Source organism: Paralichthys olivaceus, chromosome 2 (assembly GCF_024713975.1).
Source record: "Paralichthys olivaceus isolate ysfri-2021 chromosome 2, ASM2471397v2, whole genome shotgun sequence".
In the NCBI taxonomy this organism is placed as follows: Eukaryota; Metazoa; Chordata; class Actinopteri; order Pleuronectiformes; family Paralichthyidae; genus Paralichthys; species Paralichthys olivaceus.
The window spans coordinates 4,202,889-4,225,480 of NC_091094.1; the positions used below are offsets into that span (position 1 = coordinate 4,202,889).

Consider the following 22,592-nt stretch of genomic DNA (forward strand, 5'->3'; position numbering starts at 1 on the left):
AGAGTCCTGTGGGTCAGAACCACGAGCCCTGATTTTAGTGTGGGGGTGGCATGAGGGGGCAGAAGTCTTTGCTTCCTGTGCTGGTCAGTGTGTGTAGTGTGTATATTACTAATTATAATAATAGTGTTTACAACAAACACTCATAATGTTGAGTTTTTTTCTGATGAATGCACTTTTCTATGAAGTTCATATTACTATATCATAATATATGTAATTATAAATGAATGAACTTCCTCACTGTAAATTCATTGATGAACAACTTCCGCCTTCCTCCGCCACGCTGTTTTTCTCTGATTGGTCAGAAGTGTTGAGGAGGCGGTACCAAATGTCTAGATAAAGGTTTACGTCATAGATGCGACAGCCCTGAACTTTCCGTCAATTTTTAATTAATATCAATTAATAAAGAAATCTTTACAGACGCTGTTTCTCTTTGACTCGACCATAATTACCATGTTTTGATTAAAGCTCCGGCGAATTTCAACATCCGCGAGTCGTCGCAAACCGGAAACCTCGGGATTGACAGCCAGAATAAAAGCATGAAAACGTTTTTAATGTATTGGAAGGGAACTCAAAGTTTGGATGTATCACAGACTTTTAACTGAAATTATGTGATGAAAATAACATTTGTTGGGTTGACACATGATTACGGGGCCAGTTACTTTAAATGAGAGAGGTTGAGTTTACAATAAAGCAATTAAATTATTTTTATGAATGATTGTAAGGTATATTTACTCATTAATTTTGTTGAGTGTCTTTATCATGATGATGATGATGATGATCAGGTTATATTTCATCTGGACCCTGAGTCTGATATTAGTCCAGTCAAACTTTACTTAAGTAGCTCAATGCCACAACTCCAACATTTGCCTCAGTGGGAGTCATCTTATGACACTTATGTCATCCAATGACACCTTCTGTGCAAATAAATGTAAATTGTGAAGACGATCAGAGGAGAGATTTATCTCTCAGGTCAGATCACGGGACAGACGCGTGACAGCGCACGTGTTATTCTGAAAGTGTGCACCGGATGTTGTGTATGTGTCCCGCCCTGACGTCAGCTGGTGTTTAAACGATCCTACGTGTCATTCGTGGAGTTTCAGTGATTCTCAAACCTCCTGGACTCGACCGAAGACCTGATCCCGGTGAGTTCTCTCTGCTGTCACTCAGCTTTCACTCACACGGAGAAGCTAACTGCGGCTAACAGCTGCAGCTCACAGGCGCTCTGCTGTCGGCTGCTGTAAAATGAACCCTGTTAGCATCTTAGCCAACGTGAGCTAGCCACAATCACTGTTGAGTTGAGAAAACCGAAACACGAGCTCGGTCTGTGTTTATGTCTGCGAACTGTTCTCACGTGTTCTGACCGAAGCCGACGCCACTCTGTGCCAGCTGCAGCTCTGTTAGCGTGTTGCTAACACCAGTTAGCTGCTGCTGTCCTCATGAAACGATGACCTGCTTCGGTCTGTCGCTCTGTGTCTGTGCTGCTTTCACCAGCTGTGTGTTATTGTGTATGACCTGTACAAAAACCACTACAGACATGACACGAGTACTCAGTACCCATTAGTTCACTTTAACATGTGTACTCAGTTGTCACTGTTGATATCATGAGTACTCAGTCAGTACTTAGTAGCACTATATCACTATTACACGAGTACTCAGTAGTCATTACTATATTATTACGTAGTTACAATGAAGTCATTATCACAGAAGTACTCAGTCCTCATAGCTACATGATTACACGAGTACTCAGTGGTCATTACGATATAATATCACAAGTACTCTGTACTCACTACTACATTAGTACATGGGTATTCGACAGTCATTACCACATAATTTACCTTTAGTACATGATAGTAGTTACCACATTATCTAATGAGTACTCAGCAGTCATTGCTTATTATCTTATTTATCTGTTGTGTCTTCTGCTGTTGTTTGCTGGGGGGGGGGGGGGCAGGAAGAGACTGGACAGGTTGGTTGAGCTCAGTTGTGCGCTGCCCTCTGGATTGGACTGAGGAGGTGAGTGAGAGGAGGATGCTTGTCAGACTGTTGCCCATCTTGGACAACTCCTCTCACCGCCTCCCTGACACGGTGGGAGCTCTGAGCAGCTCGTTTAGCAGTACACTGCTGCTCCCGCCGTGTAGGACAGAACGTTTCTGTAGGTCCTTCCTACCCTGAGTCATCAAACTGTACAATAACCAGCTGTAACATTCATTTACACTCTGTGATGTAACCTTTCAACCTCACTTATGGTTTTATAGCATCTGCCTTTTTCTGAGCACTTAATGTACAATACTTGTCTCATAAATCACAGTTTGAAATCTAATCTCTCAGTGCAATAAGTTTGTCTCTACCTTATATATCACAAGTGCAATTCCTCTATTTACATGTATATAGCTTAGTTTCTGTCTGATGTTTATAATTTTATATTTTTATTTTATTTCCATTTCATTTTTTTCTACGTATATGTACTTCATGCAACTGCAATAAGGAAATTTCCCCTCTGTGGGAATACATAGTCTGAATCTGAATTAAACAAGCTCTTAGTAGTCATTACTACCTTTCATGAGTACTCACGGATCAGACTACACCTGCCTTGGACTTAATTTTGAGCTCAACCACACATCTTTAAATAGTCTCCTGATCAGTCAGGGTGAATGTATGAGCGAGACTTAAGATGATGAGTGTTGATATTCTTTCATCACGAATATCTGGCTGTGAGTATTGACTCTTATGTGATGGAACATGTTACACCGGTCTCCTGCAGGTTAAACTGGACTAACAAACCACTCCTCTCTGAGAGCCTCGCCATACTGCAACAAAGGAGGCTACAAATAACCCATAATGCACCACTGTAAAAGACTAGTTTTAATGCCACTCATTCCAATCGTCTGAAATATTCGATGGGTTACAACATGGCCTTATGTTAAGGCCAATGTAGTGTCTAATTTAATTATCTTTTTATATTTAGGAGTTTTACATTTTTGATACAAGATAGTTTTATCCAAGAAATAAGTGATTTAATTTGTCAAAGCTATAAACTAAAGTGTAATGAATCTGGCAGGTGATCCAACAAACCTTACTTTGATCAGTACATTTAGTTTGGATACATCAGTGACTCTCCTCTCTCCTGTACAGGCTGGTTCTCTCCTTGATGAGCTGCAGTTACCCTGGTTAACAGTTGCTAACTTGCCAAAAGCATGAAGGCCTTGATCCTAGTGGGGGGGTACGGGACCCGGCTGCGACCGCTCACCCTGAGCGTCCCTAAACCGCTGGTTGACTTCTGCAACAAACCCATCCTGATGCACCAGGTGGAGGCGCTGGTCAAGGTACAGAGGAGACGCCCGGGGAGATTTATCTTATCTGTTCATGTGTCATCTTGTGCAAGTGAAAGTAATTTGTGTGTGTGTGTGTGTGTGTGTGTGTGTGTGTGTGTGTGTGTGTGTGTGTGTGTGTGTGTGTGTGTGTGTGTGTGTGTGTGTGTGTGTGTGTGTGTGTGTGTGTGTGTGTGTAGGCCGGGGTGGACCATGTGGTTCTGGCTGTGAGCTACATGTCCGAGCTGCTGGAGAGAGAAATGAGAATCCAGGAGAAGAGAGTATGTGCAACAAACACTGACACAGTATTACACCTGTGAAACCCGCCAACATTAACAACACACACTGAATGTTTAAGGTGTGAACAGTTACTGTTTCAAAGTAAAAGCAGTCCAGCGCTTCAGTCAGAAATTGTATTAATTGCAGGCTTCCTGTCTGAAAACAGTTTGATAAATCAAGAGTGAAGACAGTTGTTGATTGCAGCTTTAAATTGGTTAATATTTTACAGCCTTATATACATTTGAGGGGTTTCTCACTCTCATGGCAGTTCAGTGTTTCAAGAAAATGTTTATTCACCCCAATATAAGCGGAGTTTTATATAAATGTTCATGGTGCTGCATGTCCGTCTGCAACATCCTGAATGTTTCTTTGTTCTCTCCTCAGCTCGGGATTCAAATCTCTTTGTCTCATGAGACGGAGCCTCTGGGAACAGGTGAGTTTCTCTTCACCACAGACAAATCCAGACAGAAGAGAAACTGCTCCACCAGGGCTATGACTGAAAGTTTAATGTAATGAGTAGAAATCAGACTTTGATATGTGTGCTGGTGTACAGCGGGTCCGCTGGCGTTGGCACGGGAGCTGCTGGATGTGGACAACGAGCCTTTCTTCGTCCTGAATTCAGACGTCATCTGTGATTTTCCCTTCAAAGATCTTCTTCAGTTCCACCGCAACCACGGCAAGGAGGGAACTATCGTGGTGAGAAAGACCGAGACAAACAAAGTGGACTTGTTTAGCTGCAGACTGAAAACATAGACAGAAGGTCCAGTCAGAGTTTGGTGACTTTGAGCTGTCCTGCAAAAACGTTGACCGCTGTTAGAGAAACGTTTTGAAATATTTAGTCGTCACAACACGGAGGATCATTTTAGCCAGACTTGAATTATTTATACATCTCAGAAAATGGTCTATAATGTAATGATTGACTAATGTGTGTGTGTGTGTGTGTACAGGTGACTCGTGTGGAGGAGCCCTCTAAGTACGGTGTTGTGGTGTTTGAGGCAGAGACTGGGAGGATCCATCGCTTCGTCGAGAAACCACAGGTCTTTGTCTCAAACAAGATCAATGCGGGCATATACATCTTCAGTCCCAGCATGCTCAGCAGGATCCAGGTGAGAGGAACACACACACACACACACACACACACACACACACACACACACACACACACACACACACACACACACACAACAAGTGCTGTTTGTATGATAAATAGAAACATGTTGTGGTTGTTTTTGTCTGTGCAGCTGAGACCAACGTCCATAGAGAAAGAGATATTTCCTGTCATGGCAGAGGAGGGGCACCTGTACACCATGGAGCTACAAGGTGACGGTCACTACTACTGCTTTTAAAAAACATGGCGGGAGAGGACCCGCTCCCCGATGTAAATATAAAGTCTTTAAATATAAAGTCTTTAAATATAAAGGGCCCATTCGAGGGTAAAGAAAACAACAATAAGATGAAGCAAAATAGTGAAAACATCACAAGGATTATTTTATATTCAATATCTGCCAGTGGTACATCCAACACACGTTTAAAGGTCAGCAGGCACCTTCTCCGACAGATGAAGGTTGAATGTGGAAGTTTTTTAGTCTCAAAACTAGAGGTGGGAAATTCGTCCTCCTGACAAACGACGACTTGTCCTCGTCCTCCTCCCGTCCTCCGTCCTTGTGCGGAGCAGAGGCTTGAGGGTTTCGCCTGTGTAAAAAAGATGAACAGAACGACACCCAGCCACCACATCTTGTTTGCTTCACTCTAATGACAGTTTGACTTTAGTGTCCACATGTAACTTCAGGAAACCTCCGAAAGATTTCTTTGCAAAATCGTTCAAACTACAGCTGTTGCACGTCTTTATAGACGAGACGTGATATGAAAACGTGTCTTCACTGCTTTGATGAAACATTCAATCTACCAGACACAGCACAATGGTAACATGGTGTTAGATAATAATTTTGAAGTTGACCTGCTTGCTCACTTTGGTCACTGCAGCTCACAGCTCAACCAGACGTAAGTGTTTTCCTAGTTCGTAGTTCTGGAGAGGAATAGTTTGTAGAGAAGCACAGATAGAGACATCAGCTGTACTTCAACCACATGTTAAATCAATCAGTCTGGATTCTCTTTCAGACAGAAATAAATTTAGATCAGAACACACCACTGTTCAAATCTGTTATCGGTGCTTCTCTAGATACTCATCCCTCTCTGGGAGCGATCGTCTGAAACAGCGGAGCCACGTAGCTGAGTCCTGTAGTCCAGGTGCACAGACTGGTCTGAGTCTCTGCTCCAGCTCATAGTGGCTTTGTTTCCCTCGTGAGTCTGAAACGCTGAGCAGCTCCCTGCTTTTAAAACTGTAACACCATGACTGGATGTCTGTGATTTCCTGCAGCAGATTTGATGAGTTTTGTAAAACCTGGCTTCAAATTGAGCTGGACCTGCTGTCAGAGCAACAAACGACGACAAGATTTAACTTCACATGACGTGTCAACTGATTTTCAGTTCAAGTGATTTCTCTCTCAAATACAACATCTGGGTAAATCACAAATATCACAAAGGTGCAGCTGAATAACTGCAACAGTCTTGTTTTCATTATTTAGATGGGGTCAGGCTTCTAGACACAATAAAATAAGTACAATTTTAAAATAGTTTTAAATTGAATAACGTCACAACAGTCTGCCTCTGTCAATCATCATGACATCATTCTTCAGCACTTCACCTGTTGGAGATCACAAGAACCTACTGGTTTTGTGTCTTTGTTTCCATGGTAACTAACTGCTCTCACTGGTTTTATCTCTGTATCTTGTCTGTTTGTCCATCTGTCTGTCTGGTCACCTGTCTGTCTTTCCATCTATCTGTCCCTCTGTCTGTCTGTCTGTCTGTCTGTCTGTCTGTCTGTCTGCAGGTTTCTGGATGGACATCGGTCAGCCTAAAGACTTCCTGACAGGGATGTGTATGTACCTTCAGTCGCTACGACAACATGCTCCTGAGAGGCTACGCACGGGGCCCGGTTTCCTCGGCAACGTTGTGGTGGTGAGTGCGGCTCGTCGAAGCCATGGTTCCGTTCGACAAAAGAACCCTACTCCACAATTATTGATTGTCATTCCTCTCTGTCTTTCCTCTGCAGGACCCAACAGCTCAGATCGGGGAGAACTGCACCATCGGGCCGAACGTGACCATCGGCGCTGGCGTGGTCGTGGAGGACGGCGTCAGGATAAAGCGCTGCACGGTGATGAAGGGGGCGCGGGTTCGATCGCACTCCTGGCTGGAGAGCTGCATCGTGGGGTGGAGCTCCTCGGTTGGTCAGTGGGTGAGTAGAGGACGATGGTCACTGGCTCTTTGTCTGATAAAACACTATCTCATCTCCTAAAACCAGACGAGGATCCAAATCAGACTTTGTATTAACATCCGCCCTGAGATCCATCTGACGTTCTCTGACCGGCTACGATGTCACTGGTTTTCCCTGTAAACTCATTGACTTCTTTATTTTTTTCCAGCAAAGAAAAGTTTCTTAAATCAGACCCTCGCCTGACGCTGTGTGTGTAGATACAGAACTTGTTATAGTTGTTGTCAGGTGCGAGGACGACTCATCTCTGTGTTAACGTCTGTCGTCAGGTACGAATGGAGAACGTGACGGTGCTGGGGGAGGATGTGATCGTGAATGACGAGCTTTACCTGAATGGGGCCAACGTCCTGCCTCACAAATCCATCAACGAGTCCGTCCCAGAGCCGCGGATCATTATGTAGCTGCGGGTGGGGGAGGGGAAGATTTTTTTAATGAACTTAACTGAACGCCCAAACTGTGCCAGAGAGAGAGAGGGGGGGAGGAACAGACGGGCAGAAGGAAGGAGGAGGAGAGAAAAAGGAACAAATGAAGTTTTTTTTTTTTTCCTTTAATTAATTTGGACTCGTTTTTCGTTGCACTGCTCGACTGCACCTTCCATCAGTCTGACACGATGGCGTTAGCAGGATCTGTCAAAACGCAGCCTGGCCCGTCAGGCTCATTAAAGTTGTTTCACCGCTTCAGGTAAAACGCTCTGAGTCCTGGAAGTGGCATCTGGTGAATGTGTCATGTGAGGCAGAGGGGCGAGGCTGGTGGAGGGACGAATACTGAGGATGTTTAGGGACGAGGGGGTTAGAGAGCGAGATGATCACTGCTGTTCAGATTCACTATGCATTTACATTTCCTGTACCGGAGACTGGAACCTTGGCTGACGACACTGAGATAAAACAAAATGCTGCGTTGGTTATAGTTAACGCGAGACAGTCACTTTTATTTGTACCTGCTGGAATTCAAAGTATACAATCTAGAATCACTTCAGATCATCTGAGGTATTTTGTCCTGTGGACCAGCAGAGGGCGCTCACTAACAGTAAATCGATAATGCTTTAATCAACTTTTGGGAAACAGGACGGCTCGAAAACTTCAACAGAACAAACTGTAAACTCAACATCTGAAGTTCTTGTGGTGAATAATGTGAAACAGAGAAACTTCATCGTTGAACTTTGTTTCTGACTGGAGAATGTAGTTCTGTTGATTTTTATACAACAATACTTGTTTCTGTTCTTTCTTTTTATCATTTAAACTTTAATTCAATGCCAAATATCTGTGTTTTAGAGTCAGACATTAAGAATACAAAAGGGATATTTTACTATTTTTTTTAATCAGGTGTCTTTTAGCTTTCATCTCCAGGTGAGGCTTCACTCTTTACTTTCAGAAGAATCCTATCGATGATTAGAGGCACTTCAAGGGTAAAAAATCTCTCGATTTTAGAAAATGTCATCTGTATTAATTTGAGGGAACATGGAGCAAAGTTATACGTTTCATAATTAACGTAATACTCGATCTTGATATGACCCTAATACTCTGTCGGGCTCATGAATGAACCACGTCAGGATGATTCATCCAGTCGTTGATGAGAATCTCAAGTTTACTACTGAGCTACGTGAATAAACATTAAACTTAGAGTGTGTTAGAATCAGATTTCACTCTAATGAAGGTTTACAGATTAACCTCGCCTCTTGTAAGAACCAATCATTTTTAATGTTTAACAGAAATCATGTTGAGTAAAATGAATCAAGTGACAGTAGAAGGTTTCTGGAGCACAGACCTGGTTTATCCTCCATGTTGAACTGGCAGCAGATGAATTCAGCTGAACACGATGCAGTGGTTCTATGGTTGTTATGCAGTTAGTGATAAAACAATATTTAGAATACTGAACATGTGAAGACTTTGTGTCTGAATGAATGAAGTCAACTCTTGTAATAAAGTCTTTTTTTATAAAGAGTATAATATAATCAACTGACATTCACGTCTCGTCTCTGTTTGTGTGTGATGTTTTCACACATGATGATGAGTTTACTGCTCAAACACTGAACACACTTGAATAATGTTTTGTGGAGCAGGAGGAGACGGTGGTGGATCTTAACGAGGTGCGACATCTTCCGTTCTTAACCCTCAACAAGAGTAAAACTAACAAAAAAACTATTAACGGGGAAAAACTTCAGAGAGAGTCACGTGTGAGGATCCTCTCCCAGGACGGACAGAAGTGTAATCATGCTTCGTGTAACGGACAACATCAAGAAAACAAAAGTATTTACAGCATTGATTCGAAGTGCCATTGCCTGAGGTAGTTTATACAACGGGGGCTACACCTCATTAAGCCCAATGAGACTAATTGTGATTTGTTGAAAACATTGAGTGCGAACAAGAAAGAAAGGATGAATTAAATTTGAAAATAACTTTGGTTGAAATCTGAGAAATTAAGGATCCAGTGTTTCAGGAGCTTGACTCGTAGTATATCGAGTGTTCCTGTCAGTCTCACAAGCAAAGTGAAGTATATACAATAAACTACTGTAGTACTTGCATACAACAAATCTGAGTGACTTGGTAGAATGAAAAAAACATCAAATAAACTATAAAAATGATTCCCTCCCTCCAAAGTCGAGTCAGATCATACACTGTATGTAAAGATGGATCTCAGCGTCCCCCCACGGTTCAGAAATGAAAAGCTGAGGGGAAAAGGAGATACAACATTCGTATCCTGATCGAACCTCCAGGAACTAAACAGTCTGAATAATGTCTCAGATCCAGATCTCTGAACTGCAGCTCTTGTTCTGAACATAAACACACTCAGTAAAGTGAGCTGAAGGTTTTGGCCTTGCTTGGCACAGTGGTGAATTACATTCTTCAGAACCACACAGTGAAAAGCTGCAGAATGAGAGGAGGAGGAGGAGGAGGAGGAGGAGGAGGACCATCTGATGTTTCTATTGGCCGATCACTCCTTCAGTCTCCTCTGTGACTGGCTGGCAGAGTGAGAGCAGGGAATTCCTCAGGGTTTCTCTGTCTTTGTCTCAGATTAAAAACACAAACAGACCAGTCAGGCCTCCCTGCACCAGGTATCGTCCTCCTCTCCACTGAAGACCAGGACTGAACTAATAGTCTGAGTCATTACCAAGTGCACAGCTGCTGGTTATAACTCCTAACTCGCCCTGATCACAGCCAGCTCACTGCTCTAATGTCTGCGGCTGTAACTTTGCAGGTTCCTGCAGAATTTACCAAAACAGAGAGAAACCACAGAGGTGAATGAAGGAGCTGCTGGGAGACAAGTAACATTCTCCTCAGTGGCATGTTGCTGCAAAATCAGGAGGTGAAGAAACCTGCTCACTTGAAGTTGGGTGGAGGAGAAGGAGAAGGAGGGAGGAAAAAAGGCTGGAGACTGAAGAAAGTTGGGTTTTTTGCCGCTGTGAGTTTGTCAAAGTGGCAAAAGGGAAAAGCTGAGGGTGGAACCAGGTGGAGGAGCGAAAAGGACAGATGCAGTTGCAGTGAGAGTGAAAAGTGAAGAGGAGGGTTGGTGCTCAGCTCAGCAGGACTGAGATGAGATGAACGTCTAGACGGTTAAATTTGCTGTGGGCTGTGCTGAGCCATCAGAGCAGGAGCGACTGTGGGCGGGGAGAGAGGAAGTGTGGTCGACAGGAGAGGAATCTAAAGTCCCATTGTTCTGGAGGAGCGGAGCCAGAGAGGAGCCGAGGAGTCGAACCGCCGACAGACGCTGTACGACATGGACGTGAGCTCAGCCGTGGCAAAGGTAGGATGGAAACAATCTCCCCTGTACATGAGCTGTTAAGTGGAGGTCAAGGGTCAGAGGTTGTCTGAGATCTGGAGAAACACTCTTAGAATTTGAGTTCAGAGAACTTCACTTCATAAATATGAAGAATCTTAAAATGTTAAATATTGAAAGACAGTGCGTTCTAGTTAATGTCTAGATAATGTGACTGAATGAATGAATGAATGGATGAAATGAGTCCTGCCTGCATGAGCTTGTTTTATTATTTTAATTACTTCAGTTCTTAATGAATCCTAATATATTGTAAACATACAATATGTTCTTCAATGAAGAGCACTTTCTTTTTATATTTCCAAGAAACAGAGGAGGTTATTTCTTTTTCACAGATATGTTTTATATTTACTAAAGAATTCTACCAAATAAACCTGCGAATGAAATCATTCTTCTCAAACTTGAAGTAATAAGAATAAAATAATCATTCCAGTCTTTATTATTATTATTTCAGGATCATTCAATCTCATTTATTTGTACAGTGTGAACTCATCAAGTCTTAGAGTTTTAGATCTCAACTGTGCAACTTAAGATATTTGACTTTTAGACAGACGAGATGTAACATGTGGTTTATGGACAGACTTTTACATCCTGGACTGAAACATTGCAGCTACTTAACCAAATGAAAATCACTCCCCAAAACATTCAAATTATCGTTTAGTGAGCTTCTGGATTTGTTTTGCACAGGTCCGATTTAACCCATAGATTTTAATTTTATATCGGATCCTTCCACCAAGTTTCGTTGTAATCCGTCCTGTAGGTTTTGCATAATCTGTCTTAAAACCAAACAAAGGAAAATGTCAAGTCTGATTAGTTTGTTGGAAACAGCTCAACGCCGGAGCAGAAACTTAACAAAAAAGAAAAAAACTGTTTTGTTACGAGAGAAAGTTGCAAAAGTTACTAAGCAAAACTTCCCTTTCAGCTTTTTTTAGATTGTCACACGTGTTCTACAGTTAGAAATATTCTAAATTCAGTTTGGATGAATCTCTTGGGCTCGTTCACGTCCAATTTCTAATTCAGTCTGTGACAGTAATCCATGACCTCGCGGACCTGATCCCCGCGTTGGGTCGGCTCTGGTGTCTCCCACAGATCCCTTCCTAATTCAGCCTCTCGTCGTCCGTCCAGAGGTCGCATCAGTCTGAGGCCCATAACCTGACGGATCAGTGTCACCTGTCGAGGGTTTCATCCCCTTGTTCCCCCCTTTATGGAAAAGGTGTCATCACCAGGATGGAAATAACCCACAACAAACACACAAACACACACAAATGAAGCCACCATGCTCCTGATACACTGCGGCTCCTCTCTGAGTGTTTTCACTTTGGGTGTAAATTCACTGAACCTCGTGAAGATGTTTCCTCACACGTTCCTCTAGCATGTTGTGTCGTTAGGTTTCCGCCTGTTTCACTTTACTCAGAGTTTTTGACTCTTTTTTAAGATACAAAGAAAAGCTGGGGCCTCTCTGTTGGTTTTGTTGCCTCTGGAGTAACGGAATCATCCAGAAGTTTTTGAGGCTGTGGGTTTGATTCTCTGCCCTGTATCAGCCCTCGACTGTGGGTTTCATTCCTCGGAACAAACAGAAATAAAAAAGAATAAATACTCCCAGACTAGATAATGTTGAATTCATTATTTGTCAAATATTTCTCTGGAAGATTTGTTCTGTTTGAACAGTCCTGGAAATTAAAAAGAAATATTGAAAGACATGAATGTTTAGAAAGATAATAGATAATCCCACAAAGTGCTCGTTGATACATTTTGATGGAGAAAAGGAAATAAACCAAAACCCACATGTTGCGGCACACATTGGCACTACAGCTTCTAAATTCTTCCACGTCCATGAATTGTTCTCTGAGGAACTTGTGAAATTGTCTTTTAAAATACTAATAATCCAGAATCTGCCCCTTTGTTCAGATTTCCCCCAAATACTTGGTTCCTTTAGACCCATAATGCACCTCCACCGAGATTCAGGAGCGCAGTGAAGACTCTCAGACTGTGGGGATGTCAAACCGCAGCAGGTCAGCTCACCCCGGTGACCTCCAGCCTCTTATCTCGGAGCCTTTCCGGCAGTTTCTCCGTCACATAGCCGACATGTTTGGAGTAACTCAGCGAGGCCGAGTCCGATCCACCAACAACAACATACTCGTCTTATCTGAATCCTAAATATAGAGCTGCCAACCTCATTCTCCAGAAAAAAAAACCTGATTCTAGTTCTTTCTAGTTCAGCTCTTTTAAATCTCTCTTAGTTTCAGTCAACGCTTCGTCCTTTTATTTCAACTCTTGTTATGGTTGAGAAAACCTCAATATTTGACAGTTTTGTTTTCATCTGTAAAATGTTGTGTCACGTATTTTTTTTATTCTTTGTCTTTTAAACGTTTTGAGGCTGAGATCAAAGTTAAAACATCAAACGTTTCATATTTACATTTTCTTTGGGATTAGTTTGTTGTTGCGCTTTAGTTTATAAAGATAAACAGGAAGTTTACAATGAGTGGACTTCAAAAAGAAACTTAAGATACCAAAAAGAAGATTTGAAGATTTGTTCAATGCAGCTGGATCACAGCCCGAGACATCCAGCGTCACCTGCATCACGTCGTCAGTGTTCTGTCTAATGAGTAATAAGTTCATCTCTTATTTAGAGGAAAGTTTAGATCATGTCTGAAGTTCCTGTGACTCAATCTCCTCCGACCAGAGTCACATTGAGTCACTGGTAAAAAACTACTTTCAACAAACACATTTCCAAACAAACAGGTTTCACGTGTTTTATCTACCGGAAGAATAAAATTCCACCGAAATACGAGTTTCAGTGGAACGCTCCTTTTTAAAGCTGCTTGTTTCAGGTATGAGCTCCAGAAAATTGGACATTTCCTGGAGTTTGTCTTTCACATCTGAAGAAGCAGCGGGAGATTGTTCGGATGAGACGCGTTCATAACGACAGGAAAGTGTCCGGAGCGCTCAGGTGAGGGGTGGAGCCTGGGTAGAGCGGCAGGAGGAAGGTCGTGACGTTTAAATCCAGCTGTGGAAACCAGGTGTTTTTATTTACTGCACATCGACGTCGACCCTCATCGTCAAAACCTTCGTCGACATCTTCTTCGTGTACGGCTCCTCTTTTTCATTTCTGTTCTTTATGTACGAAACATCAACACTCGCTGTGAATTTTCCCGCCGTAGACTCAGACATTCTGAAGGATTTGAGGAAAATATCTGTATTTCATGGCTGAAAGCAGATGATCAGAGCCGGAGTGTGTGAACTGGTGTCAGTGTGGCAACAGTAAACACTCACACTGTGTTCGAGTCAGTGTATCCCAGAGGGGTGTAATGAAGTCTTGTTGTTCTTCAGCTGCTTCTATCCCAGCCGTCATCACTTTGACCTTTTCAACACGGGCCGATCAGCGGCCTCTTCACTGTCACACACACACTTGACACCTCTGAACACACACTCCTCTGTTCTCCCTCGCTGCCAATGACGGCTCGTCTCTCCTCGCGTAATACCTCACAATATGTCATGTGTGTCAATCAACCTCGTTAACGTTAGACGTGAGCAACAACACGGAGAGCAACACGAGCAGGAGTTTCCTTTTGTGTTGGTGAACAGAAGATTAGATCAAAACAAATAGAGCATTTAATACATGGAGGAATATAAATAAAGATGTGTAGAGATATATGAGGAGATAGAGATGTAGAGAGAAAGATAGATATGTGGTGAGATAGAGGTATAAAGTGAGATAGAGATGCATAGAGATACGAATATATATAGAGAAAGAGATATATAGATAGATAGATAGATATAAAGATAGATAGATATAAAGATAGATAGATGGATAGATAGATAGATGGATAGATGGATAGATGGATAGATAGATAGATAGATAGATAGATAGATAGATAGATAGATAGATAGATAGATAGATAGATAGATAGATAGATAGATAGATAGATAGATAGATAGATAGATATTGACCTCGTTCATCACTGTGACCCTGAGATGAGATCAGATGAGGCTGTTTTAGCAGCTTCATCTCTCTGTAAGAACCTTTGTCTCTCACTATAAATAAACATTATATTATGAATGACTCCCTGAGGATAGACTGTTGATACCTGGTGACAGATGCACAGTAATAGCAGCAGGTTTCATGCCCAAGATTTTCTACACACACACACACACACACAAACACACACACACACACACACACACACATTGAGAATCATGTTTCCATCACTCCAGATGACATAAGAGTGTATTGAGGATCAGTTATTATTCATTTTAACCGAAAGGGGGAAAAGAGAAGAACAGGTGAACGAGAAAAGAAACCATGGTGAGGAGCGAATTAAAGAGAGAGAGAGAGAGAGAGAGAGAGAGAGAGAGAGAGAGAGAGAGAGACAACTTAAACATAAAAGAGGAAAAAAGAGTCAGTTAGTGGAGGTGAGGGGGAGGAGATGAAGAATGAAGTGAACAATAAGACTCTGGAGGGTTTGTGAGTACAGATGATATCACCATCCACTGGGTGGACCAGTGAGATCATCCACCCGGTGTGTGTGTGTGTGTGTGTGTGTGTGTGTGTGTGTGTGTTCCCTCCCTGCTCTTCCTCCCACACTCGCTGGGAAATGGTCTAAATTCTTTCTCATCCAAAACTTCCTCACCCATCGTCATCATCAACATCTTCATCAGTCAGGATTTCATGTTTTCCTGCCGACCTCTCCTCTGTTTACTCTGCTGCAGAGAGAGAGAGAGAGAGAGAGAGAGAGAGAGAGAGAGAGAGAGAGTGAGTGTGTGTCAGGAGCAGGATATCATAGTTTTTACAATTCTCACATTGTGAAATCGCGACGTTATCAAACCACGGTTAACATAACACTGGTGAATGCTGACATCCATACTCAGGAGTCAGTTTAAAATGCAAATATTAATTTAAATACAGGAATTATAGCTAGCATACTTTATATATATATATATATATATATATATATATTCAATAAACTGTCTCAATGGGTCAAATAAATATATATTTATAATAATATAAATATAGTTTCTACGTTTTCTTTTTTTTTACAGATGTCTTCAAACTATACAGCAAACAAATTACTAACAAAAGGAAAACTAATAATGTTTGAGTCATTGTGTTTTTATTTCGCTGTCGTCTCAGATGTCTATGAAGCAGACCGCAGGAGGTGCAGGAGCAGCGGCAGCAGTGTGTCTCGTATGTAAAGAGAGCTGCTCTGGATTTCAGCCACATTCTTGGAGGTAATTATTCCTCTCTCCCTGAAAAATGAAACAATATGAAAAAAAAAAGTTCTGGACGCAGTCCCAGGGGTTCCTCTCGTCCTCCCTGGACTGAAACACGCCCGTGGTTCTGTTTATTTGAGCCACAATAAACAAATTTGATTCTTCACAATTACCAACAAGCAGGTCATTGATCGTGATTTTGGTTTTCTTTCATACCTCAGTAACTTCTTTTCTCTCATAACTCCCATTCGCCTCCACCTCTCTGCTGTACAGGAAGGCCTGCATGGCCTGCGGCTGCAGCACGGTGGACCACGCCCCTGGAGGGGACCTTGAAGATGACCAGCGAATGGGACGCCTGCTCGCAGACTCACCCAGCTCCCACTTGACAGCGAAGGTCAAGGGAGGCGGCGGCCTTCGCATGTACAAGAGGAACCGTATGATCGTGACAAATCCAGTGGTGTCACGCAAAGACCCGACCTTCAGCACCACGACATACGACTGGGCACCGGCCGGCCTCAACCAGAAACTGGTGAGGATCAGCGAGAAGTACCGGAGGCTGGTTGTTGCAGTGCGATGCTTCAGTGTGTTGGTGTCTGTATACAGGTATACAGGGTATTGATATAGAGAAAAACAACAAAAAAACAAGTGCCTTAAATACCTTAAATTCATTTTGTGATATCTAGTGTTGAAGTGTCATGTTGCAGCTGAACACCCCTCACCTCACCCTCTGCTTCCAAACATGAAGAAGAACCTGTGGCAGACTTTAATTGTCATAAAAACTCAAAAGGTGTTTAGTTTGTCCAGTCTGGTCTAATTTAAAAAAACATGACGGCCTCCGTAGAGAGGGTCCCCTCGATGTAAATATAAAGTATTTAAATATAAAGGAACTTTTCTGGGGTAAAGAAAACTACAATTCATATAATTTAGATGAAATGAACTAGTGAAAACATCATGAGGATTATATTATTTAATTTACGCCAATAGTTCCCTTTCACCTCAATCTTACACACTGGAGCTTTAAAGTTTTATCACTGAGATTTACCTCTTAACTCAACTCAAATTCATTAGTCTTCATTTAGTTGAGTTGAGCTGAGTTGGGTTTGGTTTCTGCAGTCGTCCCTCTACAGTCTGGTTTCCATTAAAAACAGGCTCATGTATGTTTCAGGTTTCACAGCCTGTAATTACCATGATGACAGTGATTACTGAGCTCTGCAGTAGCTGGAGACATTACTGTGGTTCAGCTTGTACGGACAGACCCAACTCTGACTGCTCTCACCAAATCTTCAGCTAATTCTTTGTTTCATCCAATGATTTGGTTTTCTGTTGTGAATAGTTCGTCACTATTACTCACTCTGACACACAGACGTGACACTGACAACACACAGACGTGACACTGACAACACACAGACGTGACACTGACAACACCTGGATCCTGTGATGACGACTGAACATCTGTTTACCAGCTGAATAATGACATTAGTGAGATAACAGTTAGAAATCCATGTTTTGTGGAAAAGCTCATCCAAACTGTGATATTCTACTTTACAGAGTGAGACAGACAAAGACTTCAGAGGTGGGAGAGGACAAATGAAGAGGATCAGGGTCCATATTCTAATCTTTATTTTAAGTTTTCCTATAGAAGGTATACAGTATTTATCTTCTATATGAAGATACCTGAGGTCCAGTTGGCAGCAGGTTAAGCAGGCTGTTCCGCTTTGCACCTCCCCCTGTGGGAATGTGGTGCAGCAATATTATTTGTCACACATCACAAATAATATTGGCTCCATATGGGATCCTGAGGCGATCCCAGGCCAGATGGGATGTATAATCCTTACAGCGAGCTCTGGTTCCACCCTGGGGTCTCGTCCCAGTTGGGTGTGCCACCACAAATGGTTCCTTCCGACACGAAGGAGCAGAGTGACAGCGCGGCCGCTCTTACTTTAGTTTTTAACAAATGCTGAAAAGAAACAATAAGAGATTTTGTTTGCTGAAGAGCAAAGTGCTGGAAGGACCTCCACGTCCGACACGCTGAGACGTTTGGATCACAGCACAGTTTCTGTGCGTGGTGGAAGGTCGTTGACTGACGTGTCTTGTTAAGTCTGGGCTTACCTGAGCTAGAACTAAAACACCCCTCACCCCTCTCAGGCCATGCAATACATGGAGCGGATCCCGGAGAATCTATGTCCAGTCTCGGGGACTGATGGAGCGTTGGAGCGACGCCGGCAGCTCCTCAGTCAGCTCCCCGCCTACGACCAGGACCCCATGAAGTGTCAGAGTCTGGCCAGTGAGGAGGAGGTAGAGTGCACTGACAAGACCAAACACAACAACACACAACGTGCTACTACGACACTGGTTTTAATCAGGCCCCACACACACACACCTACATTACTGTTAACTCACATAAGATCACTTGTGCTGACCAGTTATCGAATTAATTTCGTGTTTGGAAAATAATTCACAAAATCTGAAGAATCAACTGACTCTGATCTCCAACCTCTGCATCGTCTCCCTGCAGATTTCCTCCATGCTGCTGTTTGTGAAGAACTACAAACAGGAAGTGCTGGGAGTCGGAGAGGTGGCCTTACCTGGTGAGGGCGGAGCTCTGAGGGAAGCAGCCAATCAGAGGACAGCGAAGGAAGCGAAGGATCGCAGCAACAGCGATAAGAAAGATGCTCTGGAGCAACATGACCAGGGCTCGACGAGCAGCAGCGCTTCCTCTGCTACTGGTTCCACTAATGGCACCGATAGCAGCATCAAGACTGATCATGTATGTAGATACAGCGCCTGACGTCTGTATTTACGCTCTGGTCATTTTGGTTGTAAGAATAAAAACAGTTTCAAACGATGCAACTTCGCTGCCACTGTTGAAATGTATTCCTTGTGTGCTATGGCTGTCTCGCTTGAACTTTTGGCTACACTGCCCCCAGAGTTTTCCTGTGGTACTCTTGTCAGTTTCGTCTTGTTTTGATTTCCATATTCTGTTCTCTCTCTCTCTCTCTCTCTCTCTCTCTCTCTCTCACTGTCATCTAGCAGTGCTCGGGTTGCCATGGCAAGGTTGCCATGGACAGTCCAGCTGTTTATGCCGAGCGTGCAGGTTACCATGGCGCCCTCTGGCATCCCACCTGCTTCGTGTGTTCAGAGTGTGGCCAGGGATTGGTGGACCTCGTCTACTTCTGGTCCAATCAGAAGCTGTTCTGTGGACGACACTACTGTCAGACGGTTTGGCCGCGATGCTCCGGATGTGATGAGGTGAGCGGACATCACAGTGAGCAACAGTGTACCAACTTAAAAAGATTCAACTTCATTTGGTGACACAATTATTATATCGTCTTGTTATAATTTGCACTTGTGCAAAAATCTTCATCTGCTGGGTTTGTACCTTATTCAGTTGATTCTCAATGTTCTATATAAATAAACGTGACTGGATTTGACTATTCATTGATATAAATACTTATCCCTCTTTCTCCCACCTCCTCTTGTCGCTCCCCCTGTTCTCCTTCCTCAGTTGATCTTCTGCCAAACTTTTCACACAACAAAAGATGGACGGACGTGGCATCGCCATCACTGCTGCTGCTGGAAGTGTGGACAAAACCTGGAAACACCCTGTCAGCACTGAGACACTCACAGCGTTCTTCACTCAGCCCTGCTCGGAAACAGAATCACAAGGGTGACTCAGATACACTGAAGCAGACAAGCTGACAGACAGGCGGTTTACTAGCTTGTTTCATTTAAAAGAAACAAGCATTGAATAAATAACAGAGAATTATAGTAGATAAAATGTCCACTTGATATATTTCTGTTTAAAATACTTTTTAGCTTTACACTTCTTCAGCTGAACCCACTGGAGTTTCAAGTGCTTCAGGACATTTTTTTCGCAGACACAAAAGTGTTTAAAGTACTTAGAGAAACAGTTTGTAGATTTATTAGCACTTGGAGTTCTCTCAGTGACGGGAGCCAGATGTGCTGTTTCAGTTACAAACAGAAGCTCAGAGGAGCGGACCTTCACGGCAGAAAACCAATGAGTCAAATAAAATGAGGCATACTGATAATGAATAATATGTATTTTATACCTGATAACAAATAAATAGCTAAGACAATTTTAACTTAATGTCCATTTGATTCCTCCAGAGCTTTCAGGCCTATCTCTCCTGCAGAGGTTTCCATATTTCTCAACACTTTTATATTATATTTATTTATATTCAAGTGTCCTTGTCATTATTATCTTTTATGGAGTCAAAAGAAAGTTCATGGAATTTTTAAACTTTGAATCATAATCATTCAATCTTTAAAATCATCATTTATTAATCATCAACATATGGAAATGACTGCTACTATGTGTGTGCAAACATTTGGCTATTTTTTTTCAACCTGGTCCTTATTTCCAGCATATGGTTTGTAGATCTACTCACCCGTAAAGGTTTGGAGTAACTTGGAGTCCTTCGGTTGCTTTTAGATCCACACGCGATCGGCGTATATCCATATTCACAGACGCAGATCAGCTGACGATCAGCTGTGTTTGTTTACACGGAGTTTGCTGCTGCTAGTTTTGCGCAACATGGCAGAATATTGAACAGAGATCTACATACCATATGTTGGAAATAAGGGTTAAAAAAAACCAAACTTCTCCTTTAAATCTCAGGTTTGGATTGGTGCAGCGTCATGTTTCACGTGTCAACATTTATTTTTAAGCAAAAATAGTACAACTGGATATTTAAATGGCTGGACAAGGCTCAACGCAACGCTTTTAACTGACGTTTGGTCGTGTGTTGTACTAACAGTACAAATTGTTCAAAAAGTTTGATGTTATTTGGGTTGAACTGCAGACTAGTTTTATCTCTCTCATATGGATCTCTGCTGCTGCTGCTGCTGCTGAATGCTGCTTTATTCAGGTTAAATTCCCTCATCGAGTTTTATATTCCAAACAAACGTTTTAATTAATGAAGAGTGAGAAGAATGTGTTGAGGGAAAGACAAGTTTCGGGACACAAAACCCCTTTAAACAAGCGAAACAGAACCGTCCTTAAACAGACGGTAGCTAAACGTTCTTTCTAGGATGTAATTAACATCAGCTTATATTTGCTTGTGTTGTTTTTTTATCCGTCCTTTACTTTTCAAAGTGATTGCTGCTAAAATGCAAACTCTTTACAAACAATGATAATATACTGTTTGGCGTGATTAGCTCAATATGTAGCATATCAACAATATTGCTTGATGCAATGCTATCGAAGATGTTTTTGGATATTGACTATGGTTGCATCTCTGTATGAAGTCTTTAGCCTAGCTTTGCACAAACATTTGACACAAGGAGAAAACTCCTCACCTCAGTCAGTTATGAAAAGTGACGTCTTTAGGGACGTATTAATTTGTCTCTAAGATAATAAAGGATTTCTGAAAATCTGCTCTGTAGGAAAATTACTTTATTTTTGTTAATAATAATGTGCAGAAATAAAGAAAAATGTGCAGATCACAATGATTTGAGCAGCCTGTGTGATATTAAACCGAGTATTATCCTACCTGTGATTGAATGTTGTGTTTTCTCTTTACATTTTTCTGCTTGTCGTGTTTTCACAGAAGATACATTGAGAATAAAAAATGAATTCTGACCGTTCACCCTGTTTTGTGTCGTCTTCTTGAAGACTGAGGTAATGACTTTCAATATATCTGATAATAGTTTAATCTGTAAATATATAATATAATAATATACATCACTTCTTCTGGTTCCTCACATTATTGCCATTGTGTACATTGACTTCACATTGAGATGGTGAATAAGATCAGCAAAACTATCTGTTGATGAAGATATATATTTTGCAATTATTTGTTTATTTATGGGGCCCTTTTTATCACAGAGCAATAAAGTATATCTTCTTCTTCTAAAGCAATAAATAACCAATACATGAATAATTATTGTAATAATAATTCTAATTTAAGCAAAAATTAAAGGTAGTTTTAAACCATTTTCAACACATTCCCAGGTTTGTTTTAAGCTAGATCATTTTTAATCAAAGATTTTTAACCAAAATACTTGTTCTCAGTCACATTTTTGTTTTCTTTCACTGTTCTTTTCATTTTCTCTATTATTAAACTTTGGATTGTCAAATGAGTTTTCAAGGCTGGGGGGTGGTATACTACGACGACTACTACTACTACTACTACTACTACTACTATGACTACTACTACTACTACTACTAATAATAATAATCATAATAATAATAATAATAATAATCATCATCATCATCATCATAATAATAATAACAGCTGTTGCTGAGCTGTAATGTCATTGTCTCCAAAATACACTCACATGTGAGTCAATAAGTAAACTTGTTCCAAGTTGTAAAAAACACAGAATATTTGTGCTGAGTCACTGTCATGTAACAGTTTTATCAGCAGCTTTGAAACTGAGTAAAGTTCAAGACCAAGACAGAAGAAACAGAAACAGTGAAACATTACAGAAAATTAGTTGAGTGCTGAAATTAGCTCATTAGCTAAAGACACTGACTACACCCTGAGACCTTTACTTTAATTAAGCTGTTAATTAAACAATTCAAACAATTCAACAGTTGTTATTTCAATTGCTTGTGAAGATAAATAAACACTAACGCTCTGATGAAATGCAATTGTCCACAGCCAAGAAGCATGTAGAGGTTTCACCTATAACGTCAGTCAACGATTCAGATCCAAATATCATTAATT

General features: G+C 41.7%; 2 protein-coding genes across 4 annotated transcripts; both read left to right on the forward strand.

The window, feature by feature from the left end:
- The first annotated feature begins 972 nt into the window (after positions 1-972).
- gmppb (GDP-mannose pyrophosphorylase B) lies at positions 973-8,879 on the forward strand. The gene is made up of 10 exons (XM_020096881.2): positions 973-1,142; positions 3,133-3,323; positions 3,509-3,589; positions 3,972-4,020; positions 4,141-4,283; positions 4,535-4,693; positions 4,829-4,907; positions 6,478-6,605; positions 6,700-6,882; positions 7,188-8,879. Exons 2-10 carry the CDS (start codon positions 3,195-3,197, stop codon positions 7,317-7,319), a joined length of 1,083 nt encoding a protein of 360 aa, XP_019952440.1. The 5' UTR covers positions 973-1,142; positions 3,133-3,194; the 3' UTR covers positions 7,320-8,879.
- Positions 8,880-10,482: 1,603 nt separating this feature from the next.
- lmcd1 (LIM and cysteine-rich domains 1) lies at positions 10,483-21,509 on the forward strand. Of its 3 annotated transcripts, XM_069531957.1 has the most exons (8): positions 10,521-10,659; positions 11,779-11,902; positions 15,821-15,918; positions 16,174-16,429; positions 18,046-18,195; positions 18,416-18,667; positions 18,931-19,149; positions 19,406-19,672. In XM_069531957.1, exons 2-8 carry the CDS (start codon positions 11,894-11,896, stop codon positions 19,514-19,516), a joined length of 1,095 nt encoding a protein of 364 aa, XP_069388058.1. In that variant the 5' UTR covers positions 10,521-10,659; positions 11,779-11,893; the 3' UTR covers positions 19,517-19,672. The 3 variants fall into 3 exon arrangements, with proteins under 3 accessions (XP_019952153.2, XP_019952152.2, XP_069388058.1); XM_020096594.2 differs by lacking the exon at positions 11,779-11,902 and having other exon boundaries at positions 10,483-10,659; positions 18,934-19,149; positions 19,406-21,509; XM_020096593.2 differs by lacking the exon at positions 11,779-11,902 and having other exon boundaries at positions 10,483-10,659.
- The last annotated feature ends 1,083 nt before the right edge of the window (positions 21,510-22,592 follow it).